Here is a 20131-nt window from a genome sequence, read left to right on the forward strand (position 1 = left end):
TGGTTGAATGCTTCAGCCTCTGTAAACCACAGAGGAATGTTCATATTCTTCTCACTCTCACACAAAGAAATCGTGCACTGCCAATGTCAGTTACATAGCTGGAGCTCACACATTCATCAAAGTGATCTCAGCCGTTCATCTTCCTATAGTCTACGATTCTAACACATGGCATTCATAGCTTTACATTATGAGCCTTTCACTCGGCTTATCTCAAATGCAAGAACATCTCCCCAACAATAACCACCTTGGACCAGTTGATATGGCACGACGCAGTATTGACACACAACCACATCACAAACACAAGATGGAATAGAGATTGATGAGAAAATCATAAACCTTTCTTTGTTGATTCAATAAAGAAACAAGTTTGCAACCTTAAGAGAGTCTGCAACTGCATATCCGAGAAAACCTTACCTCTCTTTCTGTTTTTATCTTATTTCTGGCAAGAAAACAGCCCGATCAATTTTCTTTGGTGGTTGGTACAAATAAAGGGTAATAAGCTCATGGACCGCGAGTGGGAGCAAAACAAAAACAGCCCGGAGAACGGTCTTCAGGTATCATTCCGCCTCCTTTGCTCGTATCAATCGCTTCCAACAGTTTCACCACATCACCCATTTCAGGACGTTTATCTGCATTTCCATCCCAGCACATGCGCATGATGTTTGCCAAAGAACTTGGACAACATTTGGGGATTTCTGGCCGTAGGTTCTGATAACAAAATCGTATAATATGCACAATGAAACGCCCATAGAAAGTTATATGTCAAATCTTTAACAGAACAAAAAATTAAAATCTTTGCTAAGACAACCACGAAAGTTCATTCAGACTGAACCAACAGAGAAATGTAAACTCTACGTCCTTATGTAAAAAAGAGCCATCTATTCATAGAACAAACTTACCTGCCGAACAACCGCAGATGATACATCAGCAAAGCTAAGATCCGGGTAGGGCATGTCGCAGCAATAAATTTCCCATAGACATATGCCAAAGCTATAGACATCACATCTTCTATTGTAAGGCTTACCATCCAAAACCTATATAAATATATTGTCAGCTTAATGGTTTACCATTGAAAACCCTACATGCTACCACATGAGCTACTGTACTGAACTGTGTGTTCAAACATGCAATGAGAGATGTAACGAGAGGAGAGGAACGTGATAAGTTTAATTTTCGTTCATTGACATTCATTGCAAACCCAATAATAATGTACATAAAATTGGAAAGAAAAAAAATTACGTAGATATTTGTAACTAACACCACAAGTGATGGTTTTACCTCATCAAGGAGGAACAAAATGCAATTAACCCCCATAAACTCTAGGCTCGTTCCAATGATAGCTTCTAATTCTACACTTAATAGTTAGACCCTTTTGTCCAAACCCCCATCACAACCCTCAACCGGCACACATCCCTTTTTTTTCTTGATATCATAGCCATAATGCCTTCTCTCTCTATCCACTCTCTAACACCCTTCTCAAAAGGTTGGCCCTTTATATGCCAAGTATTAGTTCAGGCGAGGGCCTGGAATCCTTAATCTGTATCATCAGTAACAATGACTTCAGTATGATCTACAATTATGATCCTGCAATCTGCAACTCTTCAACTAAACCCTATCACCTTCCCCTTCTTTCTCTTTCATCTAAAGCTCGATTCAACTTAATCAGTCAAGCTAATTTTTAGTAATACGAAAAGGTCATGAAATTAGTTCTTAAATGCTCAGTGGCGTTGCTAGTGTATTTAATAAGAGGTTATTAGACTCGACCTCAACGTATTACTTGTTGGGTCTTGATGCCTGGGGATTGCAAGAATGCCAAGGGAGACGATCAGGAGGACATTGAATTCGTAATCAAGTTTGGATGCTAAAAAACCTCTCATTTGAGTCCTTGTGTTCATCGCCTTCACTTGCAAATTTGGTGGGGTTAAGAGTAAGGGGTCATAAGGTGGGATGGAGAAGTAGTTAGTACAATTAAGTGTCGATTTGTCCGGGCAAAAGTAAAAGGAAGGTGGCTTTGTAATACCATCTTTACTACTATGAATACCAGCTACAACAAGCAATCCCCAACATTTCAATAGGGATGTTGAGACCCTGTCAGAGCTTTCCTTCATACCGTTTTCCTGAGCCCAGTTACCTTTGCATTTGCCCCACAACAGGCTTATGGCATTTTTCTCACATGAAAGGCACACGCTTGCTCACATGTGAAAGCCACATGTTATTTCCACCCATTTTAAAGGGCAATACCAAACAAAAAGATGCATTTAGAAACTATGCATAATTATAGGTGTTAATTGATGACATTAAAAGTGTAGTGAGGTTTGTCGTATTTCTCTTTTCTTTTTGTTCTTATATTCCAAGTTCATAGAGCACAACTAAAGAATTAGCTTTTAAGGGTAACAAAACATGTAAAGATACTAACTAGCGTGAATACCTCTGGAGCCATGTATCCAAGGGTACCAGTTTCACCAGTCATGTCCCTTGGATTCTGAGCTTCAACACGAGCGACACCAAAATCAGCTATTTTAAGGTTTATGCGAGTATCAAGTAGCATATTCTCTGTCTTGACATCACGGTGTACAATCTTCTGAGAATGCAGATAGCTAAGACTGCAAGGGGAAAGGTAAAAAACCCAGATCAATACAAATTTACTGGAAAAGCACATGGCCCTGAAATGTAGAGAACAATCGAACTCACCCTCTAGAAAGGTCCAAAGCAAGTTGGACCACAACCTTAAAGGCAAGTTTCTTATGCCTATTTCTTATCAAGTACTGCTTTAGTGTCCCACCAGCGACGTACTCCACAATAACACAACATGCTCTAGCAGGATGTGAAATTACACCGTCACTTGAAGAGCCTTTTGTAGGAATCTTAAGATCTGAAGTTCCCATTGAAGCTCCAATGAACTGTGATAAAAGAGGGGAGTGGAGAGAATCGTTAAAACCCAAAGGATTATAATAAACAAAGAACCACACTGAGGATCTGAGATACTACTATTTTACCGAATCATTTAGTAAAATAACTATTAACATCACCAGCACAAAATGGAAATGATAATCACTCCACAGCTGACAATATATTGAACATTAATAGTGCAGATTTCAAAACTGAACACAAGATATAAAGAAGAACAGGTATGCACCTTTGTAACATTAGGATGGTCAAGCTTGTGCCAAACAGCAACTTCTTTTTGAAACGATGCCCGCAGAGCAGCAGTTTCAGCAACTGTGGCATAGCTGTCCTCCCCCCAGTCCAACAGCTTCACTATAATATTTAGCATGAGATTGCAATTAGAATTCGATATACACGCAAACAAAGAGGCAAACAATTCTGTTGCTCTTATTTGACCTCAGTTTGTTAGTCGTAGTCCAAATTTAAATCGCAAGTGTTATACAATATCGGAAAGCCAAGATTCAATCATAATGCTACCATGACAAATGATCAAACTCCATTGGATTCCGGATAAGGCAATACCAAACAAATCCCAATATCAGTAGTTCATAAACACGATACTTTGCAGATTTTAGGACCATACAGAAAGTTCTCATACTACCATAGAAAATCCCGAAAGTATAACATTTCTTGCTCTCTACACAAATTAAGCTCTTCCGTTCTTCCTGTTTTTTAATAATCCATTATCAATTTGCTAGCATCCTGGCTCCACAAGTTTCTTTTTTCCTTTTTGAACTACTATTTCCAAGGCCTGTCTAACATTACATTAATTAACACATTCATTATACTACTACCAGTTGAGATCATTCAAAATACGAAGTTGTGCCCCTAAGTTTACATTGTCGGAAGCATCCAAGAGAGCATATATGAGGTTCAACACCTACTTATATGATTGATAAACACTTAGCGAGAAAAGAGTGAAACAACAGGATTTAATTCACATATTCGCCTTGACAGAAAGTTCGATAGACATCAGTACACAATTGACCATACATGCAATGGTACTGTCAATAACGGAAGTCAAAAATTGTAAATACAGTTCATATTATTAGAGAGTTGCTGCCGTATCATATCAGAATTATGTGGTTTTGATGTGTCGATCAAAATTCGACTTAAGCCCTGCAATCACAACCTTCTAATACATCACTACGTCAAGATAAGGTGAATATCTAAAGATAAATTAGCATGCATACCATGACCATATAAAACTCACATGTCATGGCTCAAATGTGAACATGTAACATGTAATCCAGTTTATGCCTAAAAACTTGATATATTCCAAATTAGTGCTTTAACATCACCATTATTCAAATTCTAATATTACATCAGTATCGTTACACTCCAATCCAAATTAAAATTGGTGATGAGATCCCAAATTAACATCAGAGATACTTGGAGAATATGTATTCAACAAATCGGCAACTCCATTGTAATCAAAACAAAAACACGATATCCTACAGGACCAATCAAAATCAAAATTACAATGGAAATGGCATTATTAGTGATTACCTGCAACATCTTGATCATCATAGGTACCCCTGAATACGGTACCATAGGTCCCTCGAGCTACAATGTATCTTATTTCCAATTTAGCTAAATCAATCTCCCATTCTTCCTTAGGCCTGGTTCTCTCAATGTTTTTGGACCAAACCCGGCTCAAATGCTTCTCAAGCTGTATATCTAAGTTCTTCAAATCGATTTTATCCGCTCGGAAGATCATCTCTTTGTTACTAATACTTCCTGTGCCCGTAATATTTGGTTCCACCTCTTTGAAACTCACACTCCCTGCACTTCTGAGCTTTGACTTCATATTACCTTTCAAGTGATCCACCATGTTTGGTACATCCGCAACTTCAACATTCTCACTTGTCCTTGAATCCATTGCTAACAATCAATGCAGAACAACCGAATCGCAGAACACCAACTACCAAAGAGTAATCGAAACAACAAAAAACAATCAAAAGAAAACAAGCAAATCCCAAAAACAAATCTGTGTCAAACTGCTGTCTTAGAGAGACATGATCAACAAAGCTTCAAACTTTCGTCGTCATCTCATCATCATCTCATCATCATCTTTGCCAGATTTGGATGAATCCCATCAATGACAAATGCTCAAAACAGATAAATTCGAAAAGCCTTTCGTGTTAACAAATCGATTTAACCAACAAAGGTATCTTTAAATTCAACAAACAAACAGAAAAATATGATCCAATTGAAACTCAATCACAACAACCAAATTGCCTCCAGTATTGATAATCATGCGCCAAAGAGAAAAATCGATAGCAGCTTCCCTTCTTTTATATTCCCAGTTCAAAAACAATCTTCAAAATCCCAAGTACCTCGTCACCAACCACTTCCTTTTTATTTTTCTTTTTTCCAAAAAAATGGCAATAAACTCTAAGAAAACGACTCAATTTCCACAACTAGATATATAAGATTCACACAAAACAAACCCTTGAGGTACCAATCAAACCCACGGACAAGTACCAGAAGGATTTCACGCGTGCAAAAAATCCCAATCGATCCCAAAAGATGAATAATTTATAGAGATAGACGAAAAGGTTGGCCCTTGAACACTACAGAATAGGAGAAAGACAAAGTTGTCTTAGCAACAATAAACAAACAGAAAGACAACGTTTTTGGGGTGTTTTGGCAGGTTGGGGCTAGTAGGTTGTCTATTGTTTCTGTTTGGTTTTTCCTTTGCGGATGAGATTTCGCGAGAGGATTAACCAAAAACCAGAACAGGCAGCCACAGCCAGAAGGCAGAAGCGAATGAATGAGAGTTTTAGAGAGAGAGAGAGAGAGAGAGAGAGAGAGAGAGAGAGGAGGAGGAGAGAAAAAGGGGAGAGGAGAGAGAGGGAAGCGCGGGTTTGCCTAATGTACGGCTTTGGAGGAGAGAGACGGCCTGTTTCAAAAATTAAGGAAAAGAAAAAGGACGAGAGGTACAGACGGATACGGGAAAAATGGCAACAAATTAGTTGGACAAAAACTCAAATCTTTTTTTTGTTTTTGTTTTTGTTTTTGTTTTTTAAGGAGGAAGTTTTCTGACTACCTAGAACATGAAATGACATGGAGTTATCAACAAATAAAATCATAACACTTTGATATCTTAGCTTTAAAATCAAAAAAATAGTCACGTTATCATTTAAGTGAAGTTTTGTTAAATAATCAGAATTTTTTTGTCAATTGAACTCCAAATTTACCCCTATCTGATTTCAAATTTACCCCTTCCACGTCACAACACCAGTAACTTTCTTTCTCCTCTTCCCTCTTCTCTCTCCCACTCTTATGTTGACATGTAACCCGAAAATAGTCAGCGGCACCCTCAGATCTGCTGTCGTTTAAGGGTTTGTGAGGTCAGCAAAATCCCCATCAGTTAATCATGTTTTTCTTATTTATTTCGATTTTTGTTATATTTGGTTGATCTACAAAATGATTAAGCATGATTAAGAATGTAAAGATGGTATGGATGGTTCCACGGGAGGAATGGTGGAAATGGTCGTCGGTGCCGTTGGGGAAGGACGAGAAATGGTGGTGGGTCGATATGGGGAATTGGAATCGGCTAATGACTGTTTTTTTTTTTTTATTATTTTTATCAAAACAATTAATTTTTGAAAGAGTTATCTCTGTTTTAATTGTTATTTTAGAGTTGTCAGTAAGTAATTAGCTGGGAACACCATTTGTTATGGGATAAGGATTGTCTGCCCTCCTAGTTGTGGTGCCCTTCCATGCCCTCCTATTTTGTGCGGTCACGGTTAAGCCACGTCAATATTTTATATTTTTATTGTTTTTTGTCTTATTATCTCATTAAAAAATTAATATAAAATATTGACCTGGCTTAACCGTGACCGCACAAAATAGGAGGGCATGGAAGGGCACCACAACTAGGAGGGCAGACAATTCTTGTCCTTTGTTATGCTTATGTGTGTACCCAGTTTACCGAAAAATTTCTCCTTTTTTAAGCATAATATTTAGAGTAATGCTAGGAAAACCAAATTTACAAACCAAAACTCAAGCTTAAATGACAAGGTAATGCTAGGAAGATCAATTTTTTTTAAACCAAATTTGCAAACCAAATGATGTGGTGTCACAGCCCGTCCCAAGAAATAATCATCGTTGATGTGAAAAGACTAGTTTACCTTTGGATATATAAATGTGTGGTGCGTGATTTGTTTTGAGATGGATTAATTAAGCTTCTCCTAAGTTTTTGGAACCACTTAGGAACTAAGAAGCTTTGGTTGTGATTGGGTTGTTGGCTAGTTCTGGACCACACACATTACTCCTCCATTCTCTCTCTCACTCCCTAGTCTCTCTCTCAGTTTTCACTCTCTCTCTCTTCCCTCTTTCGTACGGACAAGCTTCAACTCACCCCAAACCTTGCAGATCAAGGGTGAAATTGTCACCATTGTGTTCCTTGTAATGCTACGAATCATTTGACACCAATTTCAGGTAAGGAATCATTCGAAAACTTGTGAACCCGTAACCCAATCTTCATGCATTGTTCATACTCACGTAAAACCTTGTGTTTTAGGGAAATCTAAGCTCATAGGAAGCTTAATGAGGTCCTCACGAGTCTCGGGGTAGTTCGTTCAAGGAATTTGGACGTTGGGATTACGAGAAACGTCGAGTTGCAGTTTTGGTCGGAATTTCGAAGCTTCTCCGACTTGATTTTGTGAGATTGGAAGCTTTAAATAGGTATAACGCCATTCTTCTCACTGTAAGCTTTCATATGGTTTAAATTTCATGAAAAATGGTTAAAAACGAGCGAGATTAGTGAGTTTAAAGTTTTACCCAGTTTTCCGGCGACTGGCGACTCGCCGGAGACGAAGACGAAATATTTCGTCAATTTGGACAGAATATGCTAATGCCGTCAGTTAGTTTGGACGGTTACCGTTGGGTTTTAATGGAATATTCCGAGGAATATTCCTAACGCTGTTTCTGTTCCGTTACGCGTGCCAGGCACGTGGCTGCGCATGGCCGGCGCGTTTTGCCGTGCCCTTACCGGCTCGTGGCGGCGCGTGAGAGCTCGGAAAAATATTCTAAAAATTTAAGGATGATCCTAAGATTGTGTAGGTCACTGTGGTATATTCATATACCCATTTTAAGCAATGTATGAGAAGTTATTAGCTAGTTTTGTCTATGTGCTTTAAAATAACGTTTTTATAGTTAATTCGCATATAGGTGAGACTTATCCTGAGGACGAGCGTATCCATGGGCGACTCGGGAGTTACGACCTGTCCACATACCAGTGAGTGGGCTTTTGTTTTCAGTATATATTTATATACTTGCTATATTTCCTAGAAATGCATTTTTAAGGAAAGTATGCTTTGAAATAATATGTCAAATGCTTTTATATTCTGAATATGCATTTCATGGTTGCACATATATATAAATGCGGTGCTGTGGAGGCACATGTAAGTTCAGGTAAGTTATGTTTGATTATGTGAATCACTGATGATGTGATATGTGATTGAATAATGTTGAGCTCATAAAACTGCACCTAGGATGAATGTGATTTAGCCAGAGATATGAAGTACATGCCTGTTTATTTACGTCACATCCTGCACTATATGCTCATATTGGATCCAACTTAAGTGCACAGTCTTGTCGTACAGACCTTATTTATGGTTCCGACTTGTAGGTGACTAGCGATTTATCACCCGGCTATTATGAGAGAGTAAAATTGAGCATAACTATATTGCACCCAATCTTGTCGTACAGACTTTTTTAGTGGTTCTGACTTATATGCATTATATTTCCGTATAGGTTATTGTAGTGACTCCGGCTAGATTGACTTTTGAACTATGAATTCAGCCGTACAGACTACCACAGGGGTTCCGACTAACATATCATATTTCTATGAATTTATTCTCACCTGAATTGTTTACTCTGTTATATATTGGCATGGCATATATTTGAATATGATTATGTGAAACATGAATTGAATTGTTATGATTTTAGATATATAAATGTATATGTATATGCTTATATCTTGATTCTGGGAAAATTATACATGTTTTACAACGAGGGGTTAGATATGTTGATAAAGAAAATGATTTTGTAAAACATTTGTTTTTGCCCACTCACGTTTTCTGTTTTGTACCCCTCAAGGTTTTAAGTAAGCTTGTTGTTGGAGGCTTGAGGACGTCGGCGGTTCTGACCTATCTAAATAATAGTAGGACATTCCTGGTACTGTATAATTAATATTTATCCTACTGGACTGCACCTAGACTTAATATGCTCTGCTTAGGAGTGTTTATTGTTGTAACTAACTCCTATCACTTCCTGTTTAGTAGTGCACTCTAGTAACTCGGTTTTTAATTATTCGTATAATCCTTATCTTTATTGCTTCCGCAATGTGCACATGGCTACGTCACTCTTACATGACGGCCAGCATGCCTTGATTTCGGTCAGGGTGTGTCATGTGGTTTGCAAAATTTCACTAAAACATAGCATATTAAATTCTTATTTTTGCCACTAGGCCACATTTTAATGATATATCTCTCCACTTACAAGTGAAACATCTTAGATTCTGAAACCCATGAATAGAGAATTTGATATGCTTCACTTGTTAGTGTAAAATATCATTGTATATAAAAAAGATTAATTGGTAAGTTTACGAATACACGTATATCATGTAATCAAACTACATATTAATAGAATTCTTTTTGTTAACTGATAGGAGCATATTTATGCGACTTAGTATGTTTGTTTTCGTGCATTTATGTTCTTAGTTCTTAGTTATGTTAGTAGTTTAAGCCATTTTTGTGTGTTTGTAGGTTCTATGGGCCAAGGATGCAAGAAGATGCATTTTGGAGCATTGTGGAGCATTTTTGGGCTAAGATTGGATGGTGCAAACATGGAGACATGAGGATGGACGTTTTGGGCTTTTGTGTGTGCAAATGTGTGTGTGTAATTGCAAGGATAAACACATGCAAAGAAGCCCACATGCAAACTCAAGGCAAGAGAGGGAGAAAACACATGCAAAGAAGCCCACATGCAAAGTGAAGACAAAACTCATGGCAAAGGTGAAGGAATTGTGTGTGTTTTGTGATTGAAATGATGAAGCATGTGTGTGTAAATGCAAAGGGGATCTAAACATGGACAACACATGTCATGTGCAAAGGAGAAACAAAGATGACAACACACACATGCAAAGAAGAAAACAGCAAGAAAGGCATGTGCAAAAGAGAAACATGGACAACCAACAAATTCGTCAAAACTGCCTGTGCAGATTAGCTGACTTTGAAAGCATGTTACAAACAGCTCAGAATGAATTAGAAAATGAGCCTTATATTCATGGAAAGCTACGGATGTCTACTTTCTGGAGCAATTTACGGATTGTTAATATCATTTTTCTAGAAGAAGTTATGGGCATTGTAACACTGAAAGGTTCAGAAACGTGGACAGCACATACACAAAGAGAAAGGCAAGGCATGGATAGTTTGACATGGGCAGAAAATGGGTGGATTGTTGGCTGAAATAATGAAGAACATGTGTGTACAAATGCAAAGGAAAAACACACACACATGGGCAAAGGAAACACACACACATGGGCATAAAATGGGTTGATTTGTGGTTGAAATGATGGAGGTCATGTGTGTGTAAATGTAAAGGGAAAAACATGGCAGAAAATGTGTGTGTTTTGTGGTTGAAATGATGAAGCATGTGTGTGTAAATGTAAAGAGGAAACATGCCAACACACACCCACACAAGCTCACATGCAAAGGAAATGGAGTGGTCCTCTCCCTAGCCTATAAATACATCCACCCTTCACCATAACAAGGGGGAAGAAAACCAAAGAGAACACAATCCACCCATCCACCCTTCACCATAACCCACCTATATCCATCCACCACCATAATTTACCACTCATCCATCAAACCACACCTTGTGCCGCTACAAAGAGAAGAAGAAGGATCTTGGACGTGCTTGCCATTCAAATTGGATTGTTGGAGCGTTTTTAGGTGTTTTCTTTCTTTTGTTTTCAATGTTTAAATTTGTTTATCTTTGCTTTGTAAGTATGAGTGGCTAAACCCCTATTTAGTTAGGGGGAAGTTTGAAGCCATGAACATGCTTGAGATTTAAATTGATTTCTTCCAATTGTGATTTGATAAGTTGTGATTGCAATTCAATTATCTATTTTATTCATAACTAATTCTTGTATGTTTATTAAGGATGCATACTTAGTTTTCATGCATGAATTAGATGCTAGAATATAAATGAGTTTCACCTAATCGTTACAAGTTTATATTCATTGGTAGTGAAGGTTGCTAGTCACAATCGCGTTAATTGAATTCTTGGCAAACGTATCATGCATTCATAGTTATGAATGCCTCGTTAACACTTATGATTTTCATAGAACGTAATGATCTTTGATTGTATCTCTATTATGCATTCATGTAGAGGACTTTTGGAGAATAATTTGGATTGTCGTATGCATTCATCCAATTCAATAAATCAAGGAAAATCTGAGGATTAATTAGTGCATCACGGTTAATCTGGGGTGTTGAGTTTCATAGTTTATTGAAAAGCAATTGGAAATCAATTCATATACAAGTGTGTCATGTGTGAAGAACGGACCTCTAACTAATCCATCCATCATCTTATTTCTTAAATTTGTTTTACAATCTTCCTAGTTTTATAACTTGTTTGTTTGTTTCAAATTCATCAAAACTAAAATCCCCCTTTTACTTTCCTGTTTCAGAGTGTTTAAAATTTGTTTGTTTGTGTTTTAGAGTGTTTTGAGTCAAGTCAAAACCCAAATTTCGTCCAAAGTTGTGCTAGAGTCAGAAACTGCCTAGTTTGTGTTTTTAGGCAGTTTTGAGTGTCTTTAAGTTATTTTGAGTCTTGTGAACCTGTTTTGAGTTCTTTAAGTCTATTCAAACGTTTTTAACTTTGTTTTTATGTTTTTGAGTTAGTTTAGAGGTTTTAGCAAGCCCTCCTAATCCCCGGTTTAGAACGATCCCTACTTACATACTTTACTACATTTGATAAAAAGAGGGTTTAATTTGTGTGCTTATATATTTCGCACCAAATTTTGGCGCCGTTGCCGGGGATTAGCAAACTTTGCTAATCCCTTGGTTCTTTTCTTTTTGTTTAGTTTGTTTTTGTTTTAATTTCTGACTTAGTTTTGTTTTCCTTGTTTTGTGTTACTTTTGATATTTGATTTATTTTTTCTTAGTTTTGTTTTCCTTGTTTTGTGTTACTTTTGATATTTGATTTATTTTTTCTTCCTTTGATTTTAGGTACAAATGGAGCGAGACATGGCACTTGCGATCATTCAAGCTCAATTGGCACAGCTCACTGCTCAATTGACTCATAATGCCGAACGGACCACAATGCCAAGTGTCCCTACATTTGATGTGCCCTATGGGCAAGGTTATCAAAGTCCTCAATTTTATGCAAATGAAGATGTTTGGGGATATCAAGGCCATAACCAATCAAGGGGCAACATATTTTCCAACGCTTACAATTCAGATTGGAGAGGTAATTCAGATTATATGTGGGATGAACCTCAACAATTTCAACAAGGTGGATATTGGCAGCAAGACGAGTTCTATTCAAGACCTATGCAGCCATCACAGCATTCCCCACAACAATTCCAATCAAATCAAAGTATGCCCATGAATTATAATGAAATTCTTGAAGGACTAATTTCTGTGGCGCAGGGTTTACGAAAAGAAGAACAATTGCCGCCATCAGAAGAGTTCTATCAGTGGCCATATGAACCGTCACAGCCACCACAACAATCAACCCAATTCAATTCAGGTACATCCTTGGATAATGATACACTTAATAAGTTACTCACCTCTTTGAATCAGGGAGTAGAAAATCAAAACCAGGAGATGCAAGATCGAGTCAAAAGAGTGGACGAATTGGAGATGCAAGTTGGGCAGATTGTGGAATTCATGGCACAGATTCAAGATCAAAGTGAACTTTCCAACTCAAACATTGCAAATTCAAAAGCAGAAAGTGAACTCGATGAAGCCATCACCTTGGAAGGTGACATGAAGGATGAAGCTGTCCCAGAACCATCCAAACACAGCCCGAACATGGATGAATTGCTGCTGCAAGCAGAAGAGGAGGAGGACGACTTGGGCAGTTTAGAAGAATTCTTGCTGCAAGCTCCTCAAATCCCTATGTTATCCAACTCAGGTGAGGGAGTTCTAAATTCACTTCATTCTAATGATATTCCTCCCAATGTCCTTTTTCCTAGCAGGTTTTTGATTCCCAAGCAAGAAGAGAGTGAAAAAGACATTGTGGAAGCTCTTCCAAAGGTACAAAAGGATATTCCAATTCTTGGTGCAACAAAGCAAGTTCTAGATCGTGTTGAATATTTCAAAGGCCTTTGTTTCCCAAGAAGAACGATTCAAGAGAATGAAGTGGTTGAAGCAGATCAAGAATTCATCCAAGGGGCTGTGCATGAGACAATCAAGCCCAAAGCAGTTGAGTTTGATGACCCGGGACAAGCCACAACCATCATAGTAGACCTGGCCAAGTTCAAAGTCCCGGAAATGTTCAAAAATGTGGTGTTTGTCAATGAGTTTGTGTCGGAAAAAGAAAGTAAGCCATCTTCTCCAATTTTAATTTTAATTTATACTAACATGTTTCTGATTTTGATGATTCAGGCACCCACTCTTGAATTTAAACCATTGCCGAATCATTTCAAGTATCACCTCCCATTAAAAGATAAATTCCATGCTTTGGAGCCGAGGGGAGTTTAAAGGAAAGTTTCGTCCGGCTAAAGACGTTAAATCAAGCGCTTCTTGGGAGGCAACCCAAGCATTCAACGAAGGGAGACTTTGGAATCGCTAACCAAATCAGATTTGCATTCTTACATCCTTATCTTTACTGCTTTCATTTTGTTTTGTTCAGTTAGTTGTGTTATTTGGTTGATTTCTGTGAGTTTGTGTTATTTAGTTTAAGTGTGGGGGAAGGTTAAACAAAGTCTTTTTACATTAATTTACATATTTAAAAATAATAATAATAATAATAATAATAATAATACATAAAAAAAAAAAAAAAAAAAAAAAAAAACATAAAAGTAAAAATATTTTACAATGATGTGTTAACTAATAAACATTCATTGGTCAGGTGGTGCTTCAGTAGTCGGCGGAGCTTCAGCAGTCGGCGGGGCCACGGAAGGAGGAGGTATCGGAGGTTGATCAGTTGGAGCTTCACTACGCGGTGCCGCCCCAGAAGACGAAGGAAGATGCGGTTGGAACAAACCCACAAACCTCCGATGATCAAGTAAAATTTGACCATCAGTGTCTTGCAGCTGGTCAATTTTCCTCTTCATGTTTGTGGCATAATTGTGTGCAAGCTTGTGCAATTGTTTATTTTCATGCTTGAGTCCTCTAATCTCCTCTTTGAGACTCTGTATTTCAGCCACCAACGATTCAACGTGACGGGTTCGAGCAAATAGGCGTTGGGCCATGTTGGACACAGAACCCGCACACTGCACGCTAAGAGCTAGAGACTCCTTAACCGCCAATTCATCAGACCGTCTAGTGAGCAGTCTGTTATCTCTTGGGGTGACAAGGTTCCGGGCCACCACCGCAGCTGTCATATCATTTTTCATCACCGAATCCCCCACGGTAAGGGGCCCAGTAGGGGATATGAAAGATGGGCGCCATATGTTGTCTGGTGAAGGCGGAGCTGCCTCTTCACCAATGTTCAAGTCAAAACGACGATCGGAAGGGCCAGACATTTTCTGAAGGTGTTGAGAAAGAAGAGATCGGACAGATTAAGATTTTGGAAATTGCAAGAAGGGAGTGTTTACAAGAGGGAACTCAAGTGTGTTGTGGAACAAAATTAACACCTCTATAAAAAGAAGAAATCAAAGAAGCGCTTCTCAGAAATTGAAGAGGCGTCCTCTCGCAAATCGAAGAGTCGGGGCTCCATTCTCAAGCACCTGATTCTTTTCTCAAAAGAGGAGTTTCCTTTCTCAAAAGCCGGATTCTTTTCTCAAAAGAGGCGTTTCATTTCTTAAAGGCTGGGCTTGCTCAGAAACCACGAGCCGAACCCCGGATTTCAAAAGATCAATTTGTCCTGACGTGTCGTCACTTGTCACACGCAAATTGCTTTGCGAAATTCTCGGGCAGTTTGTCGAAGCACCAATTCAGAAATCGAAGAGGGAAATTCAACAGTCAAAGACACGCTAGCTTTCTCAAAAGCTGGGCTTTAACCCACGGGCAAATCTTCTTTTCCAGATTTATCCGCACGTGTCACATGCTACCTCTACAATCGACGATGCTCAGAGCTCGAAGCGCCGATTCCAGATATCAATGAGGAATCTGCTTTGCGGAAATTACGGGCAGCTTTGTCAGAAAGCGCGTAATTTGTACTATTCATCCATCCACCGGCTGCCGACAATGAGTGAGAGAATAGTTCCGGTTGTGAAGAAAAGTCCTATAAGTATTTACCTTCGCCTTCCACAGCAAAGGCACACCCTCTCAGCACTTCTTCATCTCCGAGAATGCATTCCCAAAGAACCCTCTCGAGTCACACTGTATTCCTCATTCCCTAGGATACCCCTGCAAACAACCCATCCAGAGCAAAAGTATTTCATATCATAAAGGTTGAAAGCAAGAGTATCTCATATCATGCATTTTCCATGTCCTTTTCCTTGTCTTTGTTCTAACCTGCAGGACATGGAGAAATTGCTCTCGAGTACTCGTCTTCCACTGCTGATGTACTTCCAAAGAAGCTGCCACATCTACCTGAAGAACAGATAAGGCGAGCGAAAATGATACCAACAGCATGTGGAGACAACGTACAGAAGAAACAAGCAGAGAAGAATGCAGCTTGCACAATCATCCCAGCGGAAGGAGTCCGAGCTGAGGAACTAGAGAAGCTGCCACATCTGCTTGGAGAACAAATAGGGAACTGCAACATTCCCAAAGAGCAAAGCTTCGCCGTACAATATCATCAAATCATCACTTGCAAGTAAAAAGCTAAGTGTCACCCAGTTCAAGAGGAAAGCTGTGGAAAGTCAACAAGCACGACCAATGATCACTTATTAGTTCTATTCATTGTCTTTTATCGTGATTTTCAATTTTTCGTTTGCAATTCTTGCGTTACTTAACTGAATTATTTCTTTTCTTTGCAGGAACTTTTGGTTATTTCCACCCTTGAAATTGATTACAGAATTTTAGCTTGGGGGGTCATCGCTTGGTTTTACTACAACTAGGGAAGTTTTCAGTCCAATTGCTTTATTTTGTTTCTTATTATTTATTTATTTTATTTTTATTATAGTGTTTTCTGACATTGGGGTATAGATTTCATGGGTCATTTCCCTCCATCTTTTGGTTTCACTTATATCTTGCTAGCTGTTGATTATGTTTCCAAATGGGTGGAAGCCAAAGCCACCCGGACTAACGATTCAAAGGTTGTTGCAGATTTTGTGAAAACTAATATCTTTGCTAGGTTTGGCATGCCTAGAGTTCTCATTAGTGATGGAGGCAACCCATGGAAATAAAGAAGACCTAGGAATTTCCGACTCCAAAACCAGGTGTTTGCGTTCTTTAACCCTCCTTTCTGTTGCTTTTACTTTGCCATGTTTATCATGTTTCCTCGTTGTTTGTTTGTTTGCTTTTGTGTGAGTTTATGTTTGAAACATTGAGGACAATGTTAGATTTAAGTGTGGGGGGGTAAACAAGTTGCTGTTGCATGATTTTCGTGGGATTTTATTCACCTATCACTTACAATGTTGTTTCTTGCTGTTTTAAGTGTTTTTAGTGTGTTTTTAAGCATGTTAGTATGTTTTGACATAAAAATCCGAAAATTTGACAAAAATTTGAAAAAATTGTTTTGAAAAAGCCAAAAAGAGTTGTTTTTGTGTGTTTGTTTGTGTCTTAGGGTACCTTCCAACACAAATAATGAGGATTTGGTTTTTAATTGCATGACTGTTAAAGAAAGTTATAAACATGGATGGAAGTTTGATATGCTCTTGATTTATGCTTGGTTATAGTTATAGTTTACGAATTCACATGTAATCACAAAGAAAAAAAATCAGTTTTTGTAACATGCTTGAAGGAAGGAACTCAAACTAACACTACAACCTTGAGAGACTTGAGCCTAATACGTTCTTTGGAGAGTTATTAATCTGTGCATTTTTGTTTTCTAAAGTCGTTGCATGATCTCATCATTCTTTGCTTGGTTGCTACTTAGAAGGCGTTTCATCATTTAGTTCCAAATACTAGAACTTATGCCCGTTCCATTCAAAGCATGACATTGATTTGCATAACACATATTCAAGATGAAGTTGTGTAGTGAACTAGAGCCAAAAAGCTTATCCCGTGCATATTTGTTTAAGTTTAACCCCGTTGAGCCTTGTTTAGCCTGTTTTCTTTGTTAAACCACATTTCCCTTACCTAGCCTAGATTAGGACTATCCATACCCTTGTTTTTAAAGCATAATGAAGCATGACTTAAAATGAATTCCTTTTGATTGTTTTTATGCAGAAAACAAGTATGGGGGAATGAGATTTTTGTGTTTTGTGTGCCAAAAGAAAGTAATAAGGCACGGGTTAGAAAAGAAAAAGAAAAAAAAAGAAAAAGAGTTTGAAATAAGTGAGGAAAGACTCACAAGTGTTGTTTATAGTTGAAATCGGCCCTAAAAAGTTGAATGAATAACCCCATTGTGTTTAAAGTTAGTTGCTGCATTCAAAGGGAATTCTAAGCATCAATTTCATTACTTTGCTTATTATGCTTTAAAAACGTTTGTTTCCTTACCTTTCATTGTTAGCCAATCACCCCTAACCCCGTTACAACCCTTAACTTCAATCTTGAGTGTTATGCGTTTCAATATGTGGAGTTTGGGATTGGTACGAGCATATGGTGTCCCTGGTTCTCGCATCTAAGTAGTAGCATTCCAGTCATGAGATCATATCTATACATGCTTAATAACTCCAGAAATTGCTTTCTTTGCTATAAACATATGTGAGTGTTCGTTTTCATGTTTACATCAATCTTCTCACATACACCTAGTGTAGGGTGTGTAGTCAGAAAATCGGAGTGAAAATAAGAGTGTATCTTGTAAGGAATTGAGCAGATTCTCTAAGGCATGTTACTACATTCAAAACATTGTTTTAATTGGTTATATGTGAACTAGTATGTGGTGACTATGATTAAGTATGTGCTCAAGGGTAGGGAAGGCCAAAATATGTGGTTATGATGATCTTTTGCATGTCATGTTGCATTGAAAATCCCTAAGGTAAATATTGGAAGGTTTAGGTTTTGTTTTGTTCTTATGTTTTGTTTCTTTGTTTTGCTCGAGGACTAGCAAAAGCTAAGTGTGGGGGAATTTGATAGGAGCATATTTATGCGACTTAGTATGTTTGTTTTCGTGCATTTATGTTCTTAGTTCTTAGTTATGTTAGTAGTTTAAGCCATTTTTGTGTGTTTGTAGGTTCTATGGGCCAAGGATGCAAGAAGATGCATTTTGGAGCATTGTGGAGCATTTTTGGGCTAAGATTGGATGGTGCAAACATGGAGACATGAGGATGGACGTTTTGGGCTTTTGTGTGTGCAAATGTGTGTGTGTAATTGCAAGGATAAACACATGCAAAGAAGCCCACATGCAAACTCAAGGCAAGAGAGGGAGAAAACACATGCAAAGAAGCCCACATGCAAAGTGAAGACAAAACTCATGGCAAAGGTGAAGGAATTGTGTGTGTTTTGTGATTGAAATGATGAAGCATGTGTGTGTAAATGCAAAGGGGATCTAAACATGGACAGCACATGTCATGTGCAAAGGAGAAACAAAGATGACAACACACACATGCAAAGAAGAAAACAGCAAGAAAGGCATGTGCAAAAGAGAAACATGGACAACCAACAAATTCGTCAAAACTGCCTGTGCAGATTAGCTGACTTTGAAAGCATGTTACAAACAGCTCAGAATGAATTAGAAAATGAGCCTTATATTCATGGAAATCTACGGATGTCTACTTTCTGGAGCAATTTACGGATTGTTAATATCATTTTTCTAGAAGAAGTTATGGGCATTGTAACACTGAAAGGTTCAGAAACGTGGACAGCACATACACAAAGAGAAAGGCAAGGCATGGATAGTTTGACATGGGCAGAAAATGGGTGGATTGTTGGCTGAAATAATGAAGAACATGTGTGTACAAATGCAAAGGAAAAACACACACACATGGGCAAAGGAAACACACACACATGGGCATAAAATGGGTTGATTTGTGGTTGAAATGATGGAGGTCATGTGTGTGTAAATGTAAAGGGAAAAACATGGCAGAAAATGTGTGTGTTTTGTGGTTGAAATGATGAAGCATGTGTGTGTAAATGTAAAGAGGAAACATGCCAACACACACCCACACAAGCTCACATGCAAAGGAAATGGAGTGGTCCTCTCCCTAGCCTATAAATACATCCACCCTTCACCATAACAAGGGGGAAGAAAACCAAAGAGAACACAATCCACCCATCCACCCTTCACCATAACCCACCTATATCCATCCACCACCATAATTTACCACTCATCCATCAAACCACACCTTGTGCCGCTACAAAGAGAAGAAGAAGGATCTTGGACGTGCTTGCCATTCAAATTGGATTGTTGGAGCGTTTTTAGGTGTTTTCTTTCTTTTGTTTTCAATGTTTAAATTTGTTTATCTTTGCTTTGTAAGTATGAGTGGCTAAACCCCTATTTAGTTAGGGGGAAGTTTGAAGCCATGAACATGCTTGAGATTTAAATTGATTTCTTCCAATTGTGATTTGATAAGTTGTGATTGCAATTCAATTATCTATTTTATTCATAACTAATTCTTGTATGTTTATTAAGGATGCATACTTAGTTTTCATGCATGAATTAGATGCTAGAATATAAATGAGTTTCACCTAATCGTTACAAGTTTATATTCATTGGTAGTGAAGGTTGCTAGTCACAATCGCGTTAATTGAATTCTTGGCAAACGTATCATGCATTCATAGTTATGAATGCCTCGTTAACACTTATGATTTTCATAGAACGTAATGATCTTTGATTGTATCTCTATTATGCATTCATGTAGAGGACTTTTGGAGAATAATTTGGATTGTCGTATGCATTCATCCAATTCAATAAATCAAGGAAAATCTGAGGATTAATTAGTGCATCACGGTTAATCTGGGGTGTTGAGTTTCATAGTTTATTGAAAAGCAATTGGAAATCAATT

The 20131-nt window shown here is 38.1% G+C and overlaps 1 protein-coding gene across 1 annotated transcript; it reads right to left on the bottom strand.

The window, feature by feature from the left end:
* LOC103412083 (serine/threonine-protein kinase 52-like) lies at positions 1-5843 on the bottom strand. Its single transcript, XM_029096074.2, has 6 exons — positions 4456-5843; positions 3137-3258; positions 2692-2900; positions 2429-2603; positions 900-1034; positions 1-708 (listed from the first exon to the last, which is right to left on the bottom strand). Exons 1-6 carry the CDS (start codon positions 4826-4828, stop codon positions 502-504), a joined length of 1221 nt encoding a protein of 406 aa, XP_028951907.2. The 5' UTR covers positions 4829-5843; the 3' UTR covers positions 1-501.
* Between the last annotated feature and the right edge of the window lie 14288 nt (positions 5844-20131).

This window comes from Malus domestica, chromosome 16, assembly GCF_042453785.1.
Source record: "Malus domestica chromosome 16, GDT2T_hap1".
Lineage (NCBI taxonomy): Eukaryota > Viridiplantae > Streptophyta > Magnoliopsida > Rosales > Rosaceae > Malus > Malus domestica.

What these genes read in the sequence shown, in the direction of transcription:
- LOC103412083 (XM_029096074.2), bottom strand. Translation starts at nt 4,828, where the DNA reads ATGGATTCAAGGACAAGTGAGAATGTTGAAGTTGCGGATGTACCAAAC. An exon ending in ACCATCCTAATGTTACAAAG is followed by an intron (nt 2,901 to 3,136) that starts GTGCATACCTGT and finishes CTTTTATCACAG; the next exon opens with TTCATTGGAGCTTCAATGGG. An exon ending in TTGGATACATGGCTCCAGAG is followed by an intron (nt 1,035 to 2,428) that starts GTATTCACGCTA and finishes ATATTTATATAG; the next exon opens with GTTTTGGATGGTAAGCCTTA.